This window comes from Anser brachyrhynchus (assembly GCF_964034855.1).
Source record: "Anser brachyrhynchus genome assembly, chromosome: 21".
Taxonomy (NCBI): Eukaryota; Metazoa; Chordata; class Aves; order Anseriformes; family Anatidae; genus Anser; species Anser brachyrhynchus.
In genome coordinates, this window is record NC_137714.1 from 5,835,802 (window position 1) to 5,859,114 (window position 23,313).

The 23,313-nt window shown below is 57.6% G+C and overlaps 1 protein-coding gene across 1 annotated transcript in view; it reads right to left on the reverse strand.

Annotated features, from left to right (window-relative positions):
• The window catches only part of NOC2L (NOC2 like nucleolar associated transcriptional repressor), a 43,120-nt gene that overhangs the window by 1,098 nt on the left and 18,709 nt on the right, over positions 1-23,313 (reverse strand). Inside the window, exons 13-18 of the mRNA XM_080563795.1 lie at positions 20,939-21,052; positions 20,656-20,757; positions 16,113-16,256; positions 9,913-10,026; positions 5,659-5,794; positions 1,186-1,329 (exon numbers count right to left, since the gene is read on the reverse strand). Of these exons, the coding sequence (XP_080419921.1) occupies positions 1,186-1,329; positions 5,659-5,794; positions 9,913-10,026; positions 16,113-16,256; positions 20,656-20,757; positions 20,939-21,052 (754 nt within the window). The remainder of the gene's footprint in view (positions 1-1,185; positions 1,330-5,658; positions 5,795-9,912; positions 10,027-16,112; positions 16,257-20,655; positions 20,758-20,938; positions 21,053-23,313) is intronic.

Below are 23,313 nucleotides of genomic sequence, written 5' to 3' on the forward strand. Positions count from 1 at the left end.
CGCCGAGCCCCCATCTATTCCGGGCGACGCGGCTGGGCTGTGCGTGCCAAGCCACAGCCATCTGCCACGCTAAATCAGGCAGGTTTTGCTCTCACTTGGCCTCTTTCCCCCTTCCTGCTCTCGTCGTTCCCCAAACTGGTTAAAAACAACAAAAAAAAAACCAGGCTGCACAGGGGAGCTTTTTGCGGCTGTTCCCCGCAACCGCGCATCACACCCAAAGGCAGGCAGGGGCGCAGAGGCTTGGTCCTATAAATCCCAGGCCTAGGCAATGGCAAAAAAAAGAAAAATAAAAGGAAAAAAAAAACGGCAAAGGAACAGCAGAGCAGGCAGAGGAGCCCTGGCAGGCCCAGCTCCCGTCTGCTCGCGTGGCAGCGCCTTGGCAGAGGCAGGCAGGAGCGAGCCCAGCACGGGCCCTGCGCCCTGCCGGGGTGCAGGCGGGCTCACGAGCCGGCTGCGGCTCTGTGCGAGGGACAGGAGGGGCTGACACAGCTGCAGCAAAGCCTCCAGCCCTCCTGGTGACACAGCTGCCGCTCGGTAGCCTTTAAAAATACCACCCTGGGCTGGCGGCCTCACGCTGACACCCACCCCTGCTGCTTCTCTGGGTAGAAGCGGCCAGGCAAGGAGCAAAGCCAGCGGATCGAGCAGAATGCGTAGTGTACGCTGGGAATAGCACTCACCTTCAGCACAAAAACCCCAGGTGAATGCAGGATTTGGGATGGGAGCCCCTACCTGTCCTGTCCCGGGAGGAGCTGCTGAGAGGCAGCAAGCACCGCGTTAGCCCTGCGCAGAGCCCCGCAGCCCCGAGGAGGAGCGCGCCCTCCGCACCCCGGTGCCTGCGGAGAGCCTTGAAGCGAGGTTTCTGCGCCCCGTGGGGCTGCGCTGTACTTGCCGAGTCTGTTTGAGCCTCTCCGCAGGAGGCCCCTGCGAGGAGATGAAAGGGGCTGGTGGCTTGTGAGAGCAAGGGCTGCGCAGCCCTTAACCCCTTCGCTCTCCGCGCGCTCAGAGCTGGCGGGTCTCCCCGCGCGCGTGCCGAAATCCCTCCTGCCACCCCGCAGCTCGCGAGGGCAGCACAGCGAGGGCAGGGGAGGGAGCTCCTTCGTAGGAGAGCCCCCGCGATGCAAAGGAGCCTGCGGCTGCCAGCGCTGTCAGCAACGCCCTTCCCCTTTTCCTAGGAGCACCACTCACCATCGGAGTCGCCGTCGTCTTCCAAATCTTCCTCGTCCTCCTCGACTTCATACTCGCCCTCGTCATCATCATCATCCTCACCGAAGTCCTCCTTGCTGCTTGCTTCGGAGCTGTCATCTGAGGCCGCTTTGGCTTTGGATTTCCCTGCAGGTATTTTTACAGGGTAAACGGAAAATCGAGGGCAGCACAGGGCTCTGTGCAGGCAGGGCAAAGCACCACCACCCCGACACGTGCTAAAGGGGAAGTTCACCACTCGATTTCTCCTGCCACATCTCCCCAAAAGCCTTTTTGGCTTACACCGGAGCCCAGAGGAGGATGCACAGCACTTCAGAGGCCCCTGCTAGAGGTCAGGATGGCCGGGACACAAAAAGGCAGAGAAATCACCCCGGAAGCCCCAGGCTCTGCGGCTCCCTCCTATTTATTGAGCACCGCGGGCGCAGCACCCAGCGCTGGTCATGAAAACGCCTTTCTGCCCTGCTGGGGGGGGGGGCGTGAAAGGCAGGAGAGGAAGACGGACAGAAAAACATGAAGAGAGAAGTGGGCCTACTGAAGAGACTTGAAAAAGAAGAAATAAGCGACGAAGAAGGTCTGGTTCCTTCACCTGCACCCCTCAGTGGTTATTTGCCACTGCAAATGGGCAGACCCCGATTCAGGGCATCCTTTTACACCCCTTTTAGCCCTGTTCCCCCTGACAGTCACAAGGAAAAGGTGCAGGACCGGACGCCCCTGCAAACCCCCTCTGCAGGTGGCTGGGAGGGAGCACGCAGAGCCTCGGGGCCTCGGGAACCGGGCTGCTTTCCTCCCTCTCTCTCCCTCCCCTGGACAGGGATTTCACCACGCATTTCAGTGCCAGCAGACACCGACATGTGTCCCCAGGGAGCAGAACCTCCAGCCGCCGCCGAGCTAAGCCCTGCTCGCCTGCCTGCATCCCAACCCGCCCGGGGCAGCCGCTTGCTCCCATTTCAGCCCCTCCGCCAGGCAGGCGGCGCGCATCCTTCTCCCGCTGCGCTGCTCGGCGTCTGGTTTTTTGCCCCGTCCTCCCTCCTCCAGCAGCTGACCCGTGCCGCTCGCTGAGCCGGGTACGGAGCCATCAATAAGCTCCCTGCCATCGCCGCGCTGCCACCCATCCGTCAGCCCTGCCGGCGGCCCCCCGGCCCCCCCCCGGGAGCTGGACAGCAGCGCTGCTTGCCGCGCCACGGCTTATCGATGGGCTCCTGAGCGGCTCCGGCGAGGGGAGCACGCTCATCCATCACCCGGAGCCTGCGACGGCACCGCCGGCTCGGCTGGGAGCACGGAGAGAAACCAGGGGCGGGCAGGAATCGGTGTCGGGCTGTTCCTGAAGGCTGGGACGCAGGCAGAGGTCGCTACGAGGGGATTTACTGAGCTGCAGCCTCCTGCGCCCCTCCAGCGAGCTGGGATCCTGCTGCCCTTTCCACCAAGGTGCACAGGTCCCAGGGTAGAAGTCAAGAGTTGGGTTGGTGGAGGCAGGAGCACACCAAGGAGACGCTCTCACGCGATGTTTAGGGCGCTGCAGGGCTCCCCTCTTCCTCCAGATCCTCCAGCTGAGGGCACGAAGCAGGAATTTTGCCACCGAGTGGTTCTCCTGCCGGCAGATGGGAACGCCTGGCCTCTCCCTGCACACCCCCGGCCCCCAGCAGCCCGGCGTGAAATCGATGTAACGTGATTACGTGCGGAATAAACGAAGAAACCCGCCCCAGTTCATTAGAGGCACGCCGACACCTAACGCGGGCAGGTCCCGGGGAGACGCCGCGGCCACGCCGCCTCCTCGCCTTTAATTGCCTCGTGCCGAGGCCGCCCAGTGCCTCTGCCCAAGCCGTTAGGAATTTCCAGGAGCCTTTCCTCCCGGAGAGCCATCAGCTGGTAACTGAGAGCAACGCAGGAACCCCCCCGCCCCCGGCACGCCGCGCAGATGGAGCAAACCCACGCTCCTTCCTCCCCGCCGCCTGCCTCGTCCCACCCTTGCACGCTCGGAGGGCCCTAAAAACGTGCACACCCGTTTCTCTCCCATCCTTGGACCTTGCAGAGACCCAAGCCAAGGGTTTTTCTCCTGCCTGCCAGATGCTTTCTCCCTCCCGAAGGGCAGCTTGTCTTGGTTTTGTGTTCGCCACCACCCTGCCCCCTCGGGGGGGGTGCTGGGGGTGTCCTTCAGCTCCGCCTGCACAGAGCGCGAGGCGAGAGCGGGGGGAATCTCCCCTCAGCCCCGCCAGATTTAAAACACGATTGCGAATTCATTGCTCTCCTTCCTTCCCCGCCGCGCGGCCGTGCCCGCTGCACGCACCAGTTCGCTGCCTGCCGTTTATTCCCACCCGGTTCCCAGCCCGGTGCGGAGCGAAAGAAAGCAGCCGGAAGCCCCTGAAATAAGCAGGAGTGCTGGCACTGATGGAGCAGGAGCTCAAACCGCGATGAAAACCATTAAAAATGCTCCGTACACTTCTTAGCAGGGACCCACAGATCCCCGAGGCTCTGGAACTGGCTCCTTCCAGCAAGGACTCCGACCAGAGCCTCGCGTGCTGCTGCCAAGCCTCGCTAACAACGAGCGCGGACACGGCTGGGGATGTTTGACCTGTCAAGGGAGACCCCCGTTCTTCTCCCCATCAGCCCTGGGACCCCCGAGGCGTGCCCTTGCTCCCATCCCCGGGGCAGGGAGGCTGCGGCTCACCAGCCCCGTCTCTTCCTGCCCCCGGCTGGAAGCGGCGCTGCCTCAGGAGGGCTGGTCTGCTCCCACCGCTTCCCAGATGTCCCCCAGCGCACCAGTGTCACGGTTTCACAGCCCCGGCATCTCTCCCTCTCGCTTCTCAAGGCCGGCATGGCCGGCAGCCCCAGCTACGTTCCTTGTTTCCTCCCCCTGAAGACCCATCCAGGGCAGCCTTCTCTTCCTGCTGCTCGACGTGTCTCTCTTGGGAACAGCTGGAAGCCGATTCAAGGCGACCCCAAGTCCCTCTCCACGACTTTCCCTTCGCCTCGTTTGAGGCTCGGAGGCTGTTCCGCACCCCACGCGGGGCAGGAACGAGAGCTCATTGCGCGCTTCTCCCCAGACGCGGGTGCTTTTCCCCACCTCTCCGTCCTCTGCCCCCTTCCCGGCGAGGAGGCACGCCGCTGCCCGGAGGGGACGGGGACGTCGCCCTGCGCCGCAGCACAGCCCCGCTGCTCCGCTCTTTCTCCACCCAGCGCCTCCGGACTCGTGGCGGGGACCCCGGCACGGTGGCTCCTTGAGATGGAAGATGCCCCCCCGGGGGCCCGTTCCCTCCCGGCAGAAAACTCCCCGCTACGAGCAAAGACTGCGGGGAGGCGGCTGGGCCAGGAACGCTGGGCACTGCTGGCACTGCCGCGCTGCCACACGAGGTGTCACAGCGGTGCACTGCCTTTTTAGAAGCCACTGGGGCTTCTCCAGATTCTTCGGAGGCACCCATTTGTTTGGCAGGCAGGACAATGCCAGATCTCAAGGATGTATCTCAGCAAACTGCCCTGATGTCAACCGATCCCTTAGACTTGCCCATTCTTTGCTGGGGCACCGACAAAAATCCACCGACTTCAACCTCAGCGCGAGTTTTCTGACCGTTTCTTCCTCGTGTATCACAGAAAGCTGCGAGGTGGTCACTGGTCCTGTGCTAAGGCTCAAGACTTGTGCTCACGCCTCACAACACGTGCCACGGACTAGGACTTTGTCTGCAGATCCCATCTCCGAACAAGAAAGCCCCGCGTTCCTGCGAGCCTCCCTGCTGTCCAAATGGCAATGCATTTCGAAAACCTGCGCTATCCCAAACTTCCCAAATTGCAAACGGGACGTCCAAGTTTTCCTCAAGCCATGTGGGCAACTTTTTAGGCAGGTTCCACAATTTGCTACGGCCCCCTCGTGGTCAGAGCCAGTGAGTGGCACCGCTCCATTTTCTCCAGAGGCTCCAGACTTTCTTGGCTCACCAAGAATACTTTGCAATGTCACCTGCTGGAAAATAAACTCACCCAAAGCGCGTGCAAAGAGAGGATAACCGCTCTTCCATCAAAGGTTCTCGTTCCGGTAACCACCCCCTGGGATAGCTGCTGTTTGCAGTCATGTATACAGTGAAAATCAAGCACGCTGCCAGGTAGGACCATGTCCTTACTCCTCTTTTACATGTGGGGAACAACAGATGGATTTCTGCACCTCCGCCCACCGTGCAAAAAAGGCAGCAAACACTCCGATGTTCTCCAAGGTTTTGGGTCAGGTATGGAAAAAAAAGGACTAATGTAGAACCCATGGGTTTAAAATGAGCTGGAGTGACAAAGTGGGAGAGAAAAGCCTCCCAGCTGCCTTTTGTCACTGAAAAGCCACCATCGTGCTGTGCTCCCTCTCCACGTCAGCCTACCTTTCGAACTGAACATGGCTAGCACGCGTCTCCCCTAGGGCAGAGCTGTACTGCCCCACGTCACAGAGAAACCCGGACAGGAGAGGCGTGCCCAGCCCTGGAGCCGTACCTTTGACAGCAATCCCAGTGTTCTCCTCATCAGAGTCAGTGTCCAGCTCAAACAGCTCCTTGAATTCCTTCTTATCTTCCTCCTTCCTTTCCTCTTGCTTCTTGCGTTTAATTTGTGGGAAGTTCAAGTCTTCAAGCTGGAAAAAAAATAAAAGAAAACATAAAACCAACAGTAAGAACGACCTTAATTTGCCTTAATTTGTACTTTTAAACACAAAACGCTGAGCGCAAAGGCAGGAACTTGGCCTTGCCCTGTCTGTGGAAGCCACGCAGCCAAGAGCAGTTGGGTCTGCCTGCTGCCAGCCAGGAGGCAGGTCTGTGAGTCCATCACAAAGCCGAGCGCAAAGCACCGCTGCTCCCTTGATCTTTACCCAACAAACCACTCGTGCTACGGGCCGCTGGTACCTCGGCACGGCTCACGATGCACGGCACCCCTGCCAAGCTGCCCGTCCTGGGGCTCAGCACGGAAAGCCCGGAGGGATACAGGAAGGGATACCTCCGAAGAAGCAGTTTTCCACCGGTGCTGAAAGCCGTGGCAGCTCTAGCAGGCTGTCTTCTTGGCTCTAGACTTCAGCCCGGCTGAATAGCAAGGTGCTGAAGGTGCTCAAGGTCTGCCTCCGCCACGGCTTGCCCTGTTGCTAGCCCTTCTGGAGATCAACGGGCCAAGCCTTGCTGCTGCAGCCACGGCCAATATCAATGCCATTAAGTACTTGCAATTGACACCACCTCGCTGCTCTTTACACCTCTCCGGAGGGGGATTAGGGGGAGGATTTACTCGCCAGGGCTCAGGCCAGCAGGGCGAAGATAATCAGAATGCAAATTCGATCCCGAGTGCTCTCTGAACATCAGCTGCCCGCTGCCTGTGCCTAGCTGCACACCTCCTGGGGAGCACTCATGCATTAGCACACATTAGCTTGCTTGGAAACATTCGCCCTGCGAGTAATAACTCATTTGCTCTCTCCCACCCGTCCCTCCACCCCTCGACGCTCTCCTCCCCGGCCACAGCCGCTTCTCCACCCCTCCCAGGAGCTTCCCCTGGCGGGAGAGGCATGGAGCGAGCTCCGCGCAGCTCTCGGGAGGGCGAAGGAGGCAGGCGTTTGTTCCTGCAGACAATCCCAGCAATTTCTCCCAACCCGTTTCATGGTTACGGTCCCCAGCTGGGCAGTATCGGATGCCGGGAGCCGAGCGCTTACAAGCAGTAACCTGCAGCACCAGGATGGAGACTCAGAGGCTGCCCGGAGAAGGGGAGAGGGGAGCAAAGCAGGCTCCTAATTTTCAATCATCTTCCCACCCGCTCTTTTCCGCTACCAGAGACTTCTCCTTCCACTGGCCCTGCACAGACCTCGGTGCTGGGAGGACACGTGGAGGAAGAGCACAACCCGAGGGTGCTGGGGGCTGCACCCCGTGGCACACGGTCACCACGCTGCCCTGACGCTGGCAGCCACAGGCAGCACCTTGGGGCTCTCCCTGCCACGAGCCACGCTCGCTGCAGTCCTTGTCTGGCAGCTATCACTCCTCAGCAGCTCCTGTTTTTAATAGCAGGAGCCACCCAGCAGACAGTTGAGGCTGAAAGTGTCACCATCCCGTTAAACATCAAACAAACAGGAGGAGGAACCCTACAACAAACCGCTTGCATCGACCGCCCGGGTCCCTGTTCCTCAGTCCTGTTCTCCACGAGCCTGGTCACTGCTGCTCCCCCGGCAGTAAATGAAATGCAAAAACCTTGCAGGGTCTCATTCTCCCCCTGCAATGCCTTCTGAGGGTTTCCCCGCAGCACGTCACGCAGGTTTCGAAGTGGGGCTGGAGCTGTGTAACAAGCCAAACGTTTCGTGCACGTGATGGGGAAGTCTCCTCCGGTTCTCCGAGCTCCTCCAGTTCAAGGCGGCAAAGGGGAGAGATTTCTGTCCCCACTGAGAAAGGCTTCTCCAGCACCCCGTGCAGGGCACGCACAGCAAGCAGCAGAGACTCTCAGGTGGGACTTCCCAGGCAGCACGAAAATGCAACCAAGGGCCCCCATTTCCGAAGGCAGACTGGTTTTGGGTGGCATGCACACCGGCTGAACTCCATCGGAGCGTATTACAAAGGACCTGGGGCTGGATCACGCCAAGCTGTACCACCTCTGACTGTCCCAAGCTCCACGGGAGTGCCTTCAGGTCCGACACCTCAAAACGAAGGCACCAGAGCTCCCTGCTGGCTGCACAGCGACCACAAAGCAAGGGAACGAGGACCTGCACGGAGCCACCCCTCGCAGATACAGCCCGCGTTCATCACACAGGGGCAGTAATTAGGTAATTTGGGGGCCAGTCTTTTAATCCCCAGCTGGAAGGTCACTACAGACCGAGCCTCACGAAGCCGATTAGTCTGCATCCCATTAAAAACCTTTGGGAAAAGCAAAGGGAACGGGCAGACGGGGTCAGCGTTGTTATATAAGGCGAGCTGCAGCTCGGAGCAGCTGAGAGCCGGGCTGATTTTTTTTCTCTGTTATTATTTTTCCCCCCAATGGCTGCTAATGGGACATGGATTTTCCCAGCCCTAATGGGCCTCATGGCGTTCACTCTCCTGCTGGGGCTCACAATGCCGCATCATTAAGCTAGCGGTCCCCACCGAGAGAGACAACAGCCCCATTCACCAAGCAGAGATGTCAGGCAGCCTCAGAGCCTTCTGAAAGCTAACTCCGAAATCTCTCTCCACCGTTTATCTGCTCAGCCCGCTTCCTCCAGCGGGGAACAAGACCCTGGCCCTGCCCTCAAACTTCCCCTGGTTTCCGAAGTCATCCTCCCGAGCCTCGCTCTGCCAAAGCAACCCCCCTCCAAAGGCAGCTCCTCTCCCTTTCAGCTGTGGCCACCCCACACTGCTCCGGCTCACCTCCAGCCTTTCCCATGAGACGGGGGCCTGCCTACCCACAGCTTATCTCCTGTCCCCTTGCGACAGCTGCTTCGGTACCAGGAAAAGTCGTGGCTCGCACCAGCAGGGCCAGTTTGGGGCCAGGTTAGCCCCGCTCCCAGCCGTCACTTCTTGCTGTCTCTCAGCCCCACACACACAGTTTCATTTCTGCAAGGGCCACCTCCTCCCGCTGGGCTTGCACGGAAAACAAGAGGTTCTTTTTGTTCCCTCTGCACGGCTGCCCCGGGGGAATTTCTTATTCCCCCTGTCCTTATCTCGGGGCTGGTGCACGGTGCTGAGCATTTCTAGGGTCTCGCAGGTCTCGTAGCACGCTCTGGGGCTTGGCTCAGAGCCAGCCATGCTCCTGTCCCATCGATTATTTTAATTGTTCCCCACCATACGCTGGAGACACCAATTATATCTATTTCCTGCTCCCTGGCCAAGCAGCCTAGCTCAGCCACTTTCATTGCATTAGCATCGAGACTGCTTTCCTTTAGGCTCCTGATGTGAGCACAGCTCCCTCCCCCTGCTGCATCCCGGAGCGCGGCGCCCCGAGGAGCGGCCGGGGAGCCTTCCCTTGGGCAGCAGATGTGGGAAACGGCAGGCTGAGCTCTTCTGTCCAGACAGCAAGTCCCACCTCGCAGCCAGCCACCCGCGTGGGAGAAATAAAATGCAAACCAGAACTCATCTCTGATATTCCCCTTGCGAAGACGAGAGTCGTCTTCCCCTCCCTGATTTCTCGCAAGGCTGGGCTCCAGCGATCCAGCCACGCTCCGCAGGGCTGGACAAAGAGCACAACCCTTTGTTTTCCTGTTAGGAGAGCACCCTGAAACGATGCGGGCTGCCCAGAGCAACGTGAGAAGTGGGGACGAACACGCAGAACGGGCATCGTGTGTGTGTGTGCCCCGAGCGCTCCAGCACAATGGGATCTGTTACCCAACCCACCTCTGTGGTACGCTATTTCTGCAGACAACTGCTCTATTGTTACTGTCTTCAGCTCCCCGTCCTCAAATTACAAAGGCTACCGGGCCAATCCATCCTGAACAGCATGAGCCTGAACAGGGACAGAGAGAAATCTACCCTGGCACTACTTCACCCGTCTCACCTAGGGCTCCATCGGGCAAACAGGGTACAGGCAGGGGACACAGACTCCTAGAGAACCCAGCGAGACAAATCCCCAGGGGGCTGAAGACACTGCTGTCCAGCCACAGCCACGCTCCTCCCCAGAGTGCCCGGTCCTCACAGCCAGAAAGCTCAAGCCCCTTTCTTTCAGCCTGAGCTGGCTTTCATCAGCCATCCTCCTGCTGCCAGGACAGGGCTCTCCCTTCCTGCCCCGGCACAGGTGATGTGCACTGAGTCAGGCGTTTCTTACCCTTTCTTTGCCGGTGATTTCCAGCTGAATCTCCTTCTCTCTCAGCTTCTTCCACTGAGCGTAGTACTTGGTCAGAGGCGTCCCCTCCTCTTTGACCTGCTTCTCCCACTGCTCCTGTGGACAGAGAGAGGGGTGCAAATTTAAGGGAGGTTTGCAAAGCAGTTCTGCAACAGTACCCTGGCAAGTGCAGAGAGTTAGGAGCAGAGTGAAACCGTTAGGAGCAGAGTGAAACCACCTTTCTGCAGCTTCTGGGTAGGAAGCTGGCAAACACGACGACGAATGCGAGCAGGATGGATGTGAACGCAGGCACAGGCACTCAAGCAACCACCGAGTGAGGAGCGGTGCGAGTGATGACTCTCGTGAGGTCGAGCAGTGCCTGGGCACTGCAGGGAGATTAAAGAAACCCAAGGATGAAATCGGAGGGCTAGCCAACGCAACAGCTCACTCAGTAGCCCAGGACACCCATGGCACAGGTTTCTAACCACCACGGAGACGCAGCTGACAGAGAGCAGGGCGTGAAGTCCTCCGAAGGGAGGTGGCGCGTGAGACGCTTTAGCTCCCGGAGGACCACCAAGGTTTCCAAGCATGCTGGCCTGAAATGTGGGTTCCCAGATCCCTGCTCTTCCCTTGGGGCAGAGGCCTGGTTCTCAGAAGTGCTGAGAACTCGCAACAGCTCTTCTAGATCAGCTCCATGCCTTCTGGGACCCACTGGTACTATCCTGGCCTCGGATGCTCGCTTCTCTCTAGCTGTAGGGAGAAGACACCGGTACAGCAGTCAGGGCAGACAACGCAGCCTGCTGTGGAGGTAAAGGAATTACTTCAGCTCAAAGCTGAAGGCAGGAATCACAGGGATACATCAGAGGATCTATCAGGGCAAAATCCGCCCCCTGCTCTTGCAACGGAGACATTTGATCGCCTGCTAAGTTCTTTTTTTAATTCAGGAAAACCTCATGCAAGCATTTACAAGACCTAAACACAAAAGGAGTTTGATTGCCTCTTCCCCCTGTTCTGTGGCCAAGTGTTTATTTTTGCAACAAACATTCCCCCGCGGGGGCTTGGCCTCATCCCAGCCTTGGGAGAGCAGAGCACGAAGAAACGCCGCGCCTGCTTCCGCTGTCCAAGCAGGGGGAGTAAGGAGGTGTAAGCGCTGGGAATAGTGGGAAGCAAACGAGATGGTTACAAGGGGTTTTTTGGGGCATGTTAGTGCTGAAGGGGGTGGGGGGCAGCACGCCAAATTAAAGCACACTCTTTTTAACCTGCCAGGGTCCCTTAAATTCAAACCCGCAGAGAATTGTACCTGGTAGCTGGATTGCCACTGTGCCCAGAGGCGTTGTGCTATCCCACAGGAAAAAGTCAATTTTATATTTTATATAAGCACGGCCATGACGCACAAGTAGGAATTTAACAGGCAAAGGAGCAAGGGAACGAGCAGCAGGAGGGGTTAGTTTAGATACACTCGTAGGCTAGCACAGGTCCAAAAAGATTATCCCGAATCCAGGGCTGAGAACAAACCCAGAGCTCTGCGTCGGTACCTGGGGGTACACGGTGCTGCTGCTGGGGGGGGAACAAGCGGCCAGACCATCTCCGTAGCACAAAGCACAGCAGCAGCTCTAACACTCTTACCCTGAGCCCGAATGGGCTCTGCTTCTGGGGAGCTGAGCCTCAAAACTCAGGGGTTACGGCGTGTTCACTGCAGCCTGTGAGCCGAGGCGCGGGGAAGAGCGTAAAGAGGAACAAGACGGAGAGAGCGGACCTGCGACGGGCAGAGCGAGGCAAACAAGCAGCGCAGACGGTGAAATACATCAGCCTCCGCCAGCTCCTGATCTGGCCCGTCACCGGGAGGGAAGTGGAGACGATCTGCGGCCTCTGCGGCCGGCACCAGGCGCTGACCCTGGGCAATTAGGGGGCGAGCAGCCTCCGTCACCCGCCCTCTAACGGCGCAGCCTGCCCGCGCACCCCGCACCAGGCGCGTAGCGATACCGCAGCCAGCCGAACGGCCCCTTGCTGGTAATCCCGGGTCCCAGGCTCACGGCTCCCGCGGGACCCTTTGTAACACGGCTCCAGCTCTGCACCGGAGCCCGTGGCTGCTCCCCAGCCTCCTCCCGGCGGGCTGGCAGCAGGGCTGATGGACCTCTGGCTCCGGCAGCGCTGGCTGGAGGAGACGCCAGCCGGCAGACGGCACGGCTCTCCTGGCGGTCTGGCCCACCGCTGCGGCACGAGGAGTAATTCCTGAGGAGCACAGAGTCACCCCCTTTATGGACCAGGCTCCCATCAGGCTGCCAGCTGCAGGCAGGCAATTTGTTGATGCTGCTCGGTGCGGAGAGCTTCTGAGAAGGGCTCTTCTTAGGGAAGGCAAACGTCTGTTTGCTCTGACGCGGCTCTTTTAAAGTGTGCTGGATCCAGAGATTAAAAAATAAAAATAAAACAATCCCATCTTTCTAGTCAGCATGCCTCAATGGGAATTTTGAGAGCGGATGCTACCGTACCCACCTCAACCGTTTGCAATTCTCCTTTTTATTACTGCCTCTGCATCACTGCGCTGCCAGGGGACAGCCAGCACGGATCAGCCCCCGGTGCCAGGGCTGTATGAACCTAACAGAGATCGCTGAGATGGGGATAGAGGCAAATCTGGAAATCCCACGGAAACGAGGCAATGCCTTCCGTCATCTCCTTCCCTCCCTGGGCTGGGCTGGTCTCGAATGCAGGACCCCCAGAGCCCTGCGTGGAGCCCCCGAGCTGTGCCACGGCACGTGCTGCAGGTCCTGGCAAGCTCTTCTCCTCCCCTGCATTGTCCCCTGCCAGGCCAGGGCCCGGGTGGGTGCTGAAGAACCTCAAGTCAGAGGTGCCCATCGCACATCTGGACCCAACAAACAAATCAAGGAAAGGAAATTCAAGTTCTCAGCCTGAAAATGCTGTGGGAGCATCAGGCTGAACGCAGCTGGTGTGCCCAGCCCTCTGCTCCGCAGTGCCTGGGATGCCCGAGGGCTCCCCTCCACCTTAAGTCAAACGATGTAGAAAAAAAAATAACATAGACCCTTAGGTAAAACAGCGAGCTTTCTGAAGTCCTCCCACTACTCAGGAGTGCAGAACCGATGGCACTCATACCGTTTATTCCCCTCCCTTAAACCTATTGCTCTGCAACTCCCCGCGATGAACGCTGCATTTCAGCACGCTGCGTGCAAGAACGGGCTCCGAACCTGGGCTCCGCTCCTTGGAGTGGGGCAGGCACAAACGCAGGGATGCGAATACCAGAGAGCATTTGCTTTCAATTGCTCTTGCTGGCAAGGGGGACACGCAAATACTTTTGGCCTCTCTTCTTTCCCTCCCTTCCCTTTTCTGGCAGTGTTTGCTTTCGCACAAGTGCCAATGCCCCGCGTACGTTGGAGACAGCCTGGCAAACTCAACCCAGACTTCGAGGGACACTCCAAGCCGTTCTGGGAAGCCCGGTCTCTGTGGGAGCTTTGGCCCTTTTTGGAAATCTACACCATCTGTTTGCACAGGAGCAGGGGGAAAGCGCAGGGTCACCAGCCACCAAACTCGTCCCAAGGCACGGAAGATAAGCCAGGATCTTCCACGCCACAGAAGCACCGAGCTGGCTGCTTCCCTCGCTCCCGGGAGCACTGGGAGCCCGTTAACCCTTGGAAGAGAAGGGCTCCCTTCTCTCACAGGGCAGCAAAGTGCAAAAATACAGATGGCACTGGCAATCTAGGCATCCCCTCCGAGCAGCACGCCACGCTGCTGCTGGATCCCCTTAAAGGGCAGGAGGAGAACCCGTCCCCAAACAGGCTGGGCAAAACAGAGCTTGTTTCCCCAGACCAGCCCCAACGTTACCTGCAGCAGGCTGCCCCTTGGGAGCCAGCCCCGTCTGCCCCACGCTATGCAGCCACCCGGGTGCGATGCTCCTAAGAAAGCAGGTGCACCAGCATCAGCTAGGAGCTGTGCAGGCAGCAAGATGTTAAAAAAAAATCACTTAGTTCTTAAAAAAAAAAGGGGCTGCTGCCAGGGTTGCTGGGAAAAGCAGACAGCGGCAGAGTTGTTGGAAACCCGTTTTTTCTTTTCAGCCAACGATCTTCCCCAGCCCATCATTCCACGGAGCCCTAGGGGCTGAAATCTCTACCTCTGCGGAGTGGGTGGGTGGTCACAGCGCTGTCTGTCCGCAAAAGCTACAGAACAACAAAACCCTAACCACTGCGCTCCAGACGGGAAGCGCAATTCCTCTGGCAAAGCAGTCCGAGCCAGAACGGCGTTTACAGAACCCAGGACTACTCAGTCTCTTCAAAACCAGCTCCCTCAACCCCTTAATCCCGGAACGGCAGTGCCGTGTCCAGGCACTGACATGCCAGGATTTCAAAGGGTAATTTTCCTGCAGTTCCTGCCCCTCGGTATCTGAAGATGAATTAGTCTGCGCTGCAACCCCTGCTCCATGCCCAGCTCCTCGCTAACACGTGGAGCTTTCGGTGGTGCAGACCTCCAGCCCTCCCAACGATACCATGTGGCCACAGAGCCATCACTTTGATCCCATCAATTACCTCCCAGACACAGATATTTTCTCCTCTCTCCTGCCAGGCAAGGAATTATCGGACTCACCGCCGACTCTCACGCAGAGGCGTGCACGCACAGTCCACCTGCAGAGGTTGCTGCGCCGGATAAATGCAAAGCTCCCCGTCCCAAAGGAAAAAGCAAACAAAGCTTCATTAACAAGGCTTCCCTTCGGCTTCGTTTACATAGGGCCTGCGTTTCAAATACCTCGGAGCTGAGCAGGTCAGCAGGTCCCAAATAAGGAGGAAGCAAAGCAAAGGAAACAAAGCTTCAAGCGGGGACGGTGAATGGGCTCTCCATCCCTGGGAGGGCGTAGCTCAGAGCAAGCAGACTCCTGGAGTAGGGGAAGTGATGAGAGAGGCGGCCTCTCCAGCTGCGCACAAGCCAAGTGGCTTCCTAACAAGGGTGAGGAATCAATGGTGTGTCTTGTAAGACAGGAAGGTAACGGTACAGGAGTACAGTCCCCTTGGAGGCAAGGAAACGAGCACGAGCAGGTTACCCTCCTACCCCAGGCCTGTAGAGAACAGCACAACAGAATTAAGACCAGACAGTTGCTTCTGGAGCGTTTTAACAGCTCCCTGCTTCGAGCTGAAACCAGCAGCTTCCAGCACCTCCATCTGAATCCAGCTGGCTGCGGCAGCTTCCTTACGGAGAGGCCCTGGAGACCAGCACCTCTTGGCACGCCTCCACAGGCAGCTCGTCTCCGCCTGCTCCTGTCACGGTGCCTTACCTCCGGACCCTTCCCAGCCAGGGGAACACCCGTAGCCACGACAGGGTTTTTCCAGGAAGACAGCATCTCAGTCTGTTAGTCAGATGCACCCTTTAAACATACTGTTTTCTACCTGTGCTACAGTTCAGTTCCTAATATAAAAGGAAAGGATCTTTACCCTAGCTGCTCTCCACCTCATCAGCGAGGCAGAACTGCCCTGAGATTCAGCTCAACACCACTACGGGCCCTACGAGCCGCCCAGGGCCACTGCAAATTTTCTAGGCATTGAATGTGCTCAGCATTTCCTCAGCAGGACGGATGGTTACTTAGGCTGCAGACAGAAGAACACGCCAGCATCTCTCCTGAGGAGCAGCTACAGTGCCCAGGATACCTGCTCACAGTTCTCAGGGCTCGTAACTTTAGTTGTCCTACAGTTCTGTCTACACAGGAGAGCAGGAAAACGGGGAAAGGTTTGGCTCAGGATTCTGAACGGTCCCGTAGCAGTCAGCTGGTGGCTTGGTTCTACGCTGCTGGAGAGGTGTCTCCACAGACCAGGAGGAAACAACGTGGTTACAGGGGAGGCAGAATCCCCCCCTTCTCCTTAGGCACGAACTGGCACTGGTGTATCGGCAGTGGGATGATGAAAAGCAAGAAATTTCCCAGCAGGGGATATGCCCCAGCAAGGCGAGGCGCTTCCATACATGTGTGCGTGTTATAAATAAGAGAAGGGTGTAATTTATGGCCTGCGTTTTCCATGAGGCTCTTGGCTGCAGAGCCCTGCCAGCTACAGCATCAGAGCCCTGCCGAGCCCGGTTGTTTGTGAGCGTCTGCCGCACCCCACAGCCCCGTTTCCATGAGCTCGTCCTCCCTCCTCCCCCTGCCACCCGCTCGGCCCCGGCAGCCGGAGCCTGACTGTCTTTCCAGGAAGCCCAAATCGAAGCAGCAGACTCACCACAGACTCCCTGCTGGCCACACCGAAGGTAGCTTTCTGACGCCTGCTGGCGATGTAGGCAGAATTTTCCTGCAGTTTCTCCAGGAGCTGCCGGATAGGCTTGCAGTAGTTGGCAATCTTGCATTCCTTCAGGAAAGATTTTAGCTGGGAGGAGGGAAAGAAGAAGAATGAAAGCCACGTAAGAGTTTCCACAAACAGACCCCATCGGCAAAAAAACCATCTCCCCGCCCTCGGTGAGGGACAGCACGGGGCGCCTGCTCCCTTCGGTTCATACCCCGGACCAGCATCCTGCCACCCTGGGCTGGGAGGATGCAAAGAGATACAAATATCTGCACGCAATCCGGCTGTGGGGCTCGCTCAGGAACAGCTCTCCGCACCCTTTAACTCGAGCTCTTTCTGAAAGGACGTATCGCTGGGGTTCGAGCAGCACAGCGACGGATATTGGGATGGGAATCCCAGAGAGGCGAGGCTGTGGATTGAGACCAGAGGCTGGGGTTGAAGGCAGAGATTGAGAAAAGACTGCACGTGGGGGTGAAAGGGTCTGTGGACCGGGACTGAAGGTCTTCGCGTGGCTCAGTGGGAAAACTCGGGGCTGTCGGAGCTGCAGGGCCGTGGGTCAGGCCAGCCGGCCACGTGCAGGGTCATACGGGGTGAAGTTTGCTTCCCGTCTGACTCCCAGCCCAGCTCCAACGGGAACCTCCTGTTTTTCAAGGGCACAAACCCACGCAGGCACCACACAAAAATGCACAGAGCAACCCTCGCTGCGGACAACCCCCACGAGCATGTGCCTAGATAATTCGGTCTTTTAAGACCCAAGGGCTTAGGTGGGACGGCTGGGACGAGAGCCAGTCTGCCAGGAAACCACAAACCCTGCTGCTGCCCAAAAGGGCCCGGTCCATCCTACCCGCAGGGAACCGGCCCCTGCCCTCCCTCTGCGCAGGAAACGCACTTCAGTGCCCCCAGACAATGAGACCGTCTCACTGCAAACACCACGTTTTTGTGGGGTTTTCTTTTTTTTTTTTCTATCTCAGCAGCGGTGTCCTCAAGCAAACCCCCTCTCCTCCCCAGCAAAGATTTCCCCTACCAGTCCAAACTACCACGCGCGGCTCTGACACAGCGGTGAGGCAGCCAAGGATGCTCTCGACAGGGGGAGAGGTGGGAGCGTCCGGATTGACCCAGGGCTTCAATTTCCATTTCGGCACACTGCCTGCTAAGTTTTCACCAGCCCCAAGACAGCTCTCCGAGTTCAACCTTCTCGCTAGAGCCGTGCACACACCAGCCAGACACTTCGATTTAGGGAAAGGGACCCAACGGGGCAGAAGAAAATGGTTAACCACGAGGGAGCCTCCATCTCAGCTGGGACCTGCAGATGCTATCACGATGGAGATAACGGGCTTCAAGTCAGCAAATGCGGTAGTGCCTCCTCCTCCCCTTACAGCTTCAAAAGTTCTGCCTCAAAAGAGAGAGATGGGTAAAGGAGGAGGACGTCTCCCGCCTGTCAAGCCTGCGGCTTGGCTTGATCTTACACGCCGAGCGGGGAGGAATTAAACGTTAACCGAGGGACGACGGTCCCACCCAGCCCCTCTCCGTCAGCACACCGCTCTCCTGGCGGGGCCTGCCCCACGCAGGGGGAACGTGCCCCGTTAGCTAGCGGCAGGGGCTGCTCTCGCCCCTTTATCCACCTGTCTGCACTCGGCCAACTCGAAAAACGGGAGTTAAAGGCAACACCTCGCCCCCTTTCCGCCGAGCAAACAGCCCGTCCAACACGTACGAAGAAACCGTCACCAAGCGCTGCTGCTGCTGGCCAGGCCCGTCCTATAATCACCCTTCCTTTCTAAAATATTTATTTTTCATGGGCGCTGCATATTTATCTCCGCTGAGAGATGCATTTGTCATCCCATTTATCTCCCTTGATCCCCCCGGCTGCAGCCCCAGATCCATTTCATCCGCTGCCACATACATTATCATTTTTCTTCTGCTGCAGAGGTGTCACCTGAAATCCTGCAAGATCTCGGGCTCTATCTGTGCGGTTTGGCGGCGTGTGCTCACGCTCGGGGCCGTACGCTTCGTTTCTCCTTCGCCCCTCCTCTCCCCGACCCAGGCAATCCCTCACAGCCCCACTGCTACCTGCCACGGATATTAACGGAAGGTAATGAGATCTCAGCCCTGCGTTAGGAGGCAGGGAACAGCCACGGCAGTGAAAGATAGAGGGGAGAGAGAGAGAGAGAGAGACAGGAACTCTCTGCGTGCCTTTTTCCCCTCTGCCAAGCACAACAACCACAGCTTTCCAGAATAAAAGCGAGCGGAACATGTGTTTGTGTGTGCGTGCACGTCGTTAACATCTCTTCCCAGCTAAGCAGCTCTGTGATTAGCGGGGTTGATCCTGTCCCACTGCCAGCCTCAAACACCGAGGGTTTATACCAGCGGAGACCGCAGCAAAAGCCCGGCTCCTCTTACAGTAAACGACACAGGCGACTATAAATGATCTGCTGCAGCTGGGCTCGCGTGTTCCAGGGGAACCCAAAGCAACCCCGATCCCCGGCTCTCGGACAGCAGAGGCAACATCCAGCCGGGAGCAGAGCGAGCAGGAGGAAGGGCCCTGCCCAGACCGTGCCACCTCCTGCCCCCTCCCAGCAGCACCACCCCCTATCCAAACCCCTCCGGTTTTCCCCTTTCACCTCCCGCCTCCGCTCCGTGCTGCCCCGAAGGACCCTACAGAAGAGGGATTCTCTTCCAGGCCCCCAGACGCACGCCCTGAGCTCCTCACCAGCCTGCGGAAGCGGCAACGGACCCGGGGGTCGTCCCAGCGGCCGGGCAGCAGGGAAGCCTTTGAACCGCCTCCCTCCCCTGCTGGCTCTGCTTTCCTTTGATCCGCCCGGCTGCTTCCTGCCTTCCAGGCAAGGAGGCTTCCCGCGTGCGGCCTTCAGGCCGTTCAGCCCAGCTTCTCCCAAAGCCGCTGACCAGAAGCTGAGCGCGCGGCGCAGCCCCCGCCAGCTGGAAGCCAGCCCCCGCGACGCGGCACCGAGCGCAGCGTGAGCTCGTCGGGAGAGAGAGAGGAAGGATCGGGGCAGATGGATTTTTATAGTTAACTGGAAGGGTGCCAAGGGAAAAGCCTTCCCCCCCCACGCGCTTTCCCGAAGACTCCGAGATTTTGGGAAGCTAACCTCAGCATCCCGGGCCCAGCAGACGCCACGAGGCTGCGGTTAGCGGCAGCCGAACAGGAATCCGATAGCACGAATTCTCTGCAGAAAGCCGGGCTGGTCCCGGGGTGCGTTTGGAAGCCACGGGGCGCTCGGTGCCGGAGGGCCGTCAGCCGCTCCTCCTTCCAGCTACAACACCGGCTCCGACAGCTTCGCTGCTCCCAACAGCCGCTGGCTGAGACCAAGGGGCTTTGTTCGCCGCCGATAAGCGAGAAGCAAAAGGAGAGCAGGCACGGGAGCCACTCTGCGAGCGGGGAGGCTGCCTGTCAGCTCACATTAACCAGGGCAGCCGGCTGGCAGCTAGACAATGCCTCTGCCAGGCTGCAGGGGCACAGCCAAGAGGCACGTGCCCGGCAGCTGCCAGCCCGCCACGGACAGCAGAAGGAGCAAGATTTGCCTCCCGAGCAGCCTGTGGGACCCGGCGAGACGTTGCTGCCGCATCGACCAGAGGCAGGGCAGCAGCAACGCGGGCAGGCACGCCGGCTCGTGGCATCGGAGCAGAAGCGTGTCCCCCCAACGGAGGATTCAAGAGCAGCCCTCTGCCAAACTCGTACGGCACCTGCCGCCTGTGAGTTAAAAATCGAGAGGAATGGGAGGATGCGAAGGAACAAGCTCCAGCTTGTTTGCACTGAGCAATCCTCCTGTGCAAAGCAGAGAGGTCGCTGCTCATTCGAAACAAGCCACCCAGCTTCAGCTCCCAGCATTAGGGGAGGATTACACTCCATACACCCAGACACAGCCCCGTCAGGCTGCCTTATTGCAGAGAAAGAAGTACGTAAACATGAAGTGGCGAGGAAGAACTGCCTGCCACGGAGTGCCAGGGCAGAGGGAAAGGAAAGCTCTTTGCAGCAATGCTGTGAGGTGCGTGGAGGAAGATGGACAGAGACGGGAATTGGTCTTAGGGAGAAAGTGCCCCAGCTGGGGGGGACACAGGCTGGGAGGGAGGATCGCCGTCTTGTGGAGAGCACGCGAGAAAGGCCCTAAGGCAAGGAGAAACACGAGCTCTGAGAGCACAGGTACTGCGGTGAGGTAGCACAGCAAATCTGGACAACTCTGAATCGCCAAGAACTGCATACACTGGTCAAAAACCCATCTCTACAGCCCTTCATTCCACTTCGTCTCCCAAAAGAGTGGCTCACACTAAAGCCACTTTCACCTACCTTCAGCCTCCTGTTTAGATGTGATGCCTCCGTTCCTCCCTAAGAATCCCTTAAACACAAACTGTGACTAGGAAAAGGTGAACAGCTCTCCCCTCACACTATCAGGACCATCTAAAGTTCCCTGCTAAGTTAAAGGACCTTATCCCACTCTGGGGGCATTCCACGGGGTGTCCTATACCTTACCTGGATGACAGTGGGGAGAACCAACTCTGGGAACCCAATGCTGTGGGCTTGGCAGTGGAGATACTCAAGGATCAGGTCATAGAGCTGTTCAATGAGTCCATCCTGGGCAGAGGAAGCAGAAACAGAGGTATCAGATAGGAACTAAGCTCCTCAGCTCCCAGACTGGGAAATGAGCCTCTAACCTACAGGACAGGATCGCACAACGCACGGCTAGGGCAAGTCCTGTTTACAGAGCAGCTGTGTTTCCACGGATGTGCGCTGTTGGCAGCTGGGTTCCACTTACTCGGAAGGCTTTCTCCTGCAGGTTGGCGTTGGAAAGCTTCAGGATCACTGCGAAGTTTATAGGCTTAGCGCTCATGCGTCCTGGCCTCTTGTTGAAATCCACTTGCTGGAAAATCTGCAAGAGAAGAAACTGAGTGTAAAGACGATCACACCACGAAACAAACACGCACCAAATGACTCAACCAAGACCACGCAGTTGATGACAGAGCTGAGAAGACAATCCCAAAATCCTTGCTCCTGCCTGCTTGTTCTGATCACCGTCCAACAGCTCTTTTTAATGCCCTAGCAAAGGACAGCTTGGGAGCAAACACCAAGCATAGTCGAGGCTTTAGGGACCTGAGCATGAAAGATACCACGGAAGCGTGATGTAAAAGGGAACCAACACCAGCAACAGCACAAGGAGCTTGAGGTTTGCTCCTTGGACCTTGGTCAGAAGGGCAGCACTGCAAAGCTCGAGTGTACTTCGGAGCTGTCCCTGAAGACGAGATGCTTTTCAACAGCAAGACTAAATGCTGCTTACACCAAACTATCACCCTTTTATTGTCATTGAAGTAACTGCCTGAAGTGTCCTAGGAAGCAGATGGAGCAGTAAGTCCTTTTCGCAAACACCCCTTGCCAGGCAAGGTTTCTGGTCTAATGCCTTTCCCACCAGTGTCCCTTGTACCAATTATAACTGAACAGACTTCGAATAAGCGCATATTATTCTCCACGGACACATTTCGCTTTATAGCAAGGGACATGGGGAAAAAACTGGCCCCCTTCCAGAGTCTGAGCAGAGACTACACACGTAGCTCCTCAAAAAGAACCACAACGGGCACATACAACACCCAGGGTAAAGCTGGATGCCAAACACAACGGCGTATGTCAGATGGCAGACCTGCCCCTTCGCTGTTACATTCTTCCAGAAATGGAAAACGATAACGCTTAATGATAACGCTTAGGGAAAAGAATATTCCTTTCCCACAAAAGCCACCTTCAGCTGAAATCAGCTGCAGCCAGGATCTGCCTTCGTCCCTACCCTGGGTAGATATCAGAGAAGAGGGTAGGCTATCCAAAAAGACCCATGCACTGTGCTGCTTGTCTCTGAAGCTGTGACACACGGAGGAGGACAAGGTTTCTGGAATGACCAGCAGCACAAACCTGCCCTTTCCCAGCCTGGCAGAGGCAGACCTCGGCAGAAAGCTGAGAAGAGCTGCACAGACCACCCGAACCAGGGCACGTTCCCAGAGACTCCCATCGGGGGGTAACAAGGGGCGATCAAGGGAGGCGTTCACTAGTAACGGAGCTTCATTCCTAAAAGCCAGCCCCAAATTACCAACCGGTAACCGTTTGCACGTCCGATGACAACCTTTGAGGGGACTGACAGGGAACGCATCCTGCCCGCCCATGCCTCTGAGCATCCACGAGCAGCCTGAGGTCCCTGCCTCCAAGGCGCTCAGACCCTAGAACCCGCAACGCTTCTAAATATCACTTTCGAGCAGGAAATAATTTCTATTCCCTCTACGCAGCGACGCATCCATCATCAGACCCCAAGCGGCCCGGCGATGCAGCACGCTGATTGCTAGAGGGTGACGGGGGGGAAAGGGAGGGCGCTCGGGTCACATTGGTGCCCCCGGGCCAGAAAAGCATGGAGACGACTATTGATTTTTTTTTTTACATTTTATTTGTCAATCCAGGTTATTTGGAAGGGAGGGACAAGCTTGGTGGCTTGTGAAAACAAAGAGCCCTAGCCTAGGGAATCGATGCTATAAACCTCGTTATGCACGGTTATTTCTTTGGCCAAAACAGCAGTATTGATCCCTGAGGTCAGACGCATTAAAGAAAAAGGCATCAGGCTCTGTGGGATCCTAACATGCCACTAGGCAAATGGGAAAATACAAGCAGAGGTTTTGAAACCCTCCCAGATGTGCTGGGGAAGCTGTCGGGACACGTGGAAAGGGGAAAAATGTGGTTCCCAGCCCCAGATTGTGCAGGACGGCTCAGACAGCAGCCAGGCTGAGAGAGAGGATGACTACGTCTAGGAATTCTGTGGCAAGGCAGAAAGGTGATAATGAGGGACTAGAGGGCCAGAGAATGTCCAAAGCCAATGACTTGGCTCAAGTGATAACCACCAGCAGACAGAAAAAAGGACCGGAAAAAAAGGGATTTCCAGCAAGCTCTAGCTCACCGTTCTTACACTGGTAGGGTGAAGGGTGCTCAGGTGTACAGCCTGCACCAGCAAAAAAACAAGTCCACAGCCCCAGCACCCTTACTTTATTACCCCCACCCCATCCCCACTTCTCTCTCAGGCTCCAGCAAAGCCTCCTGGCAGCTGCTTTGATCAGCCCGAGGCTGGCTGCCCCAGGCCAGCCCCCAGCAAGGAGGCAGAGCTCTGCA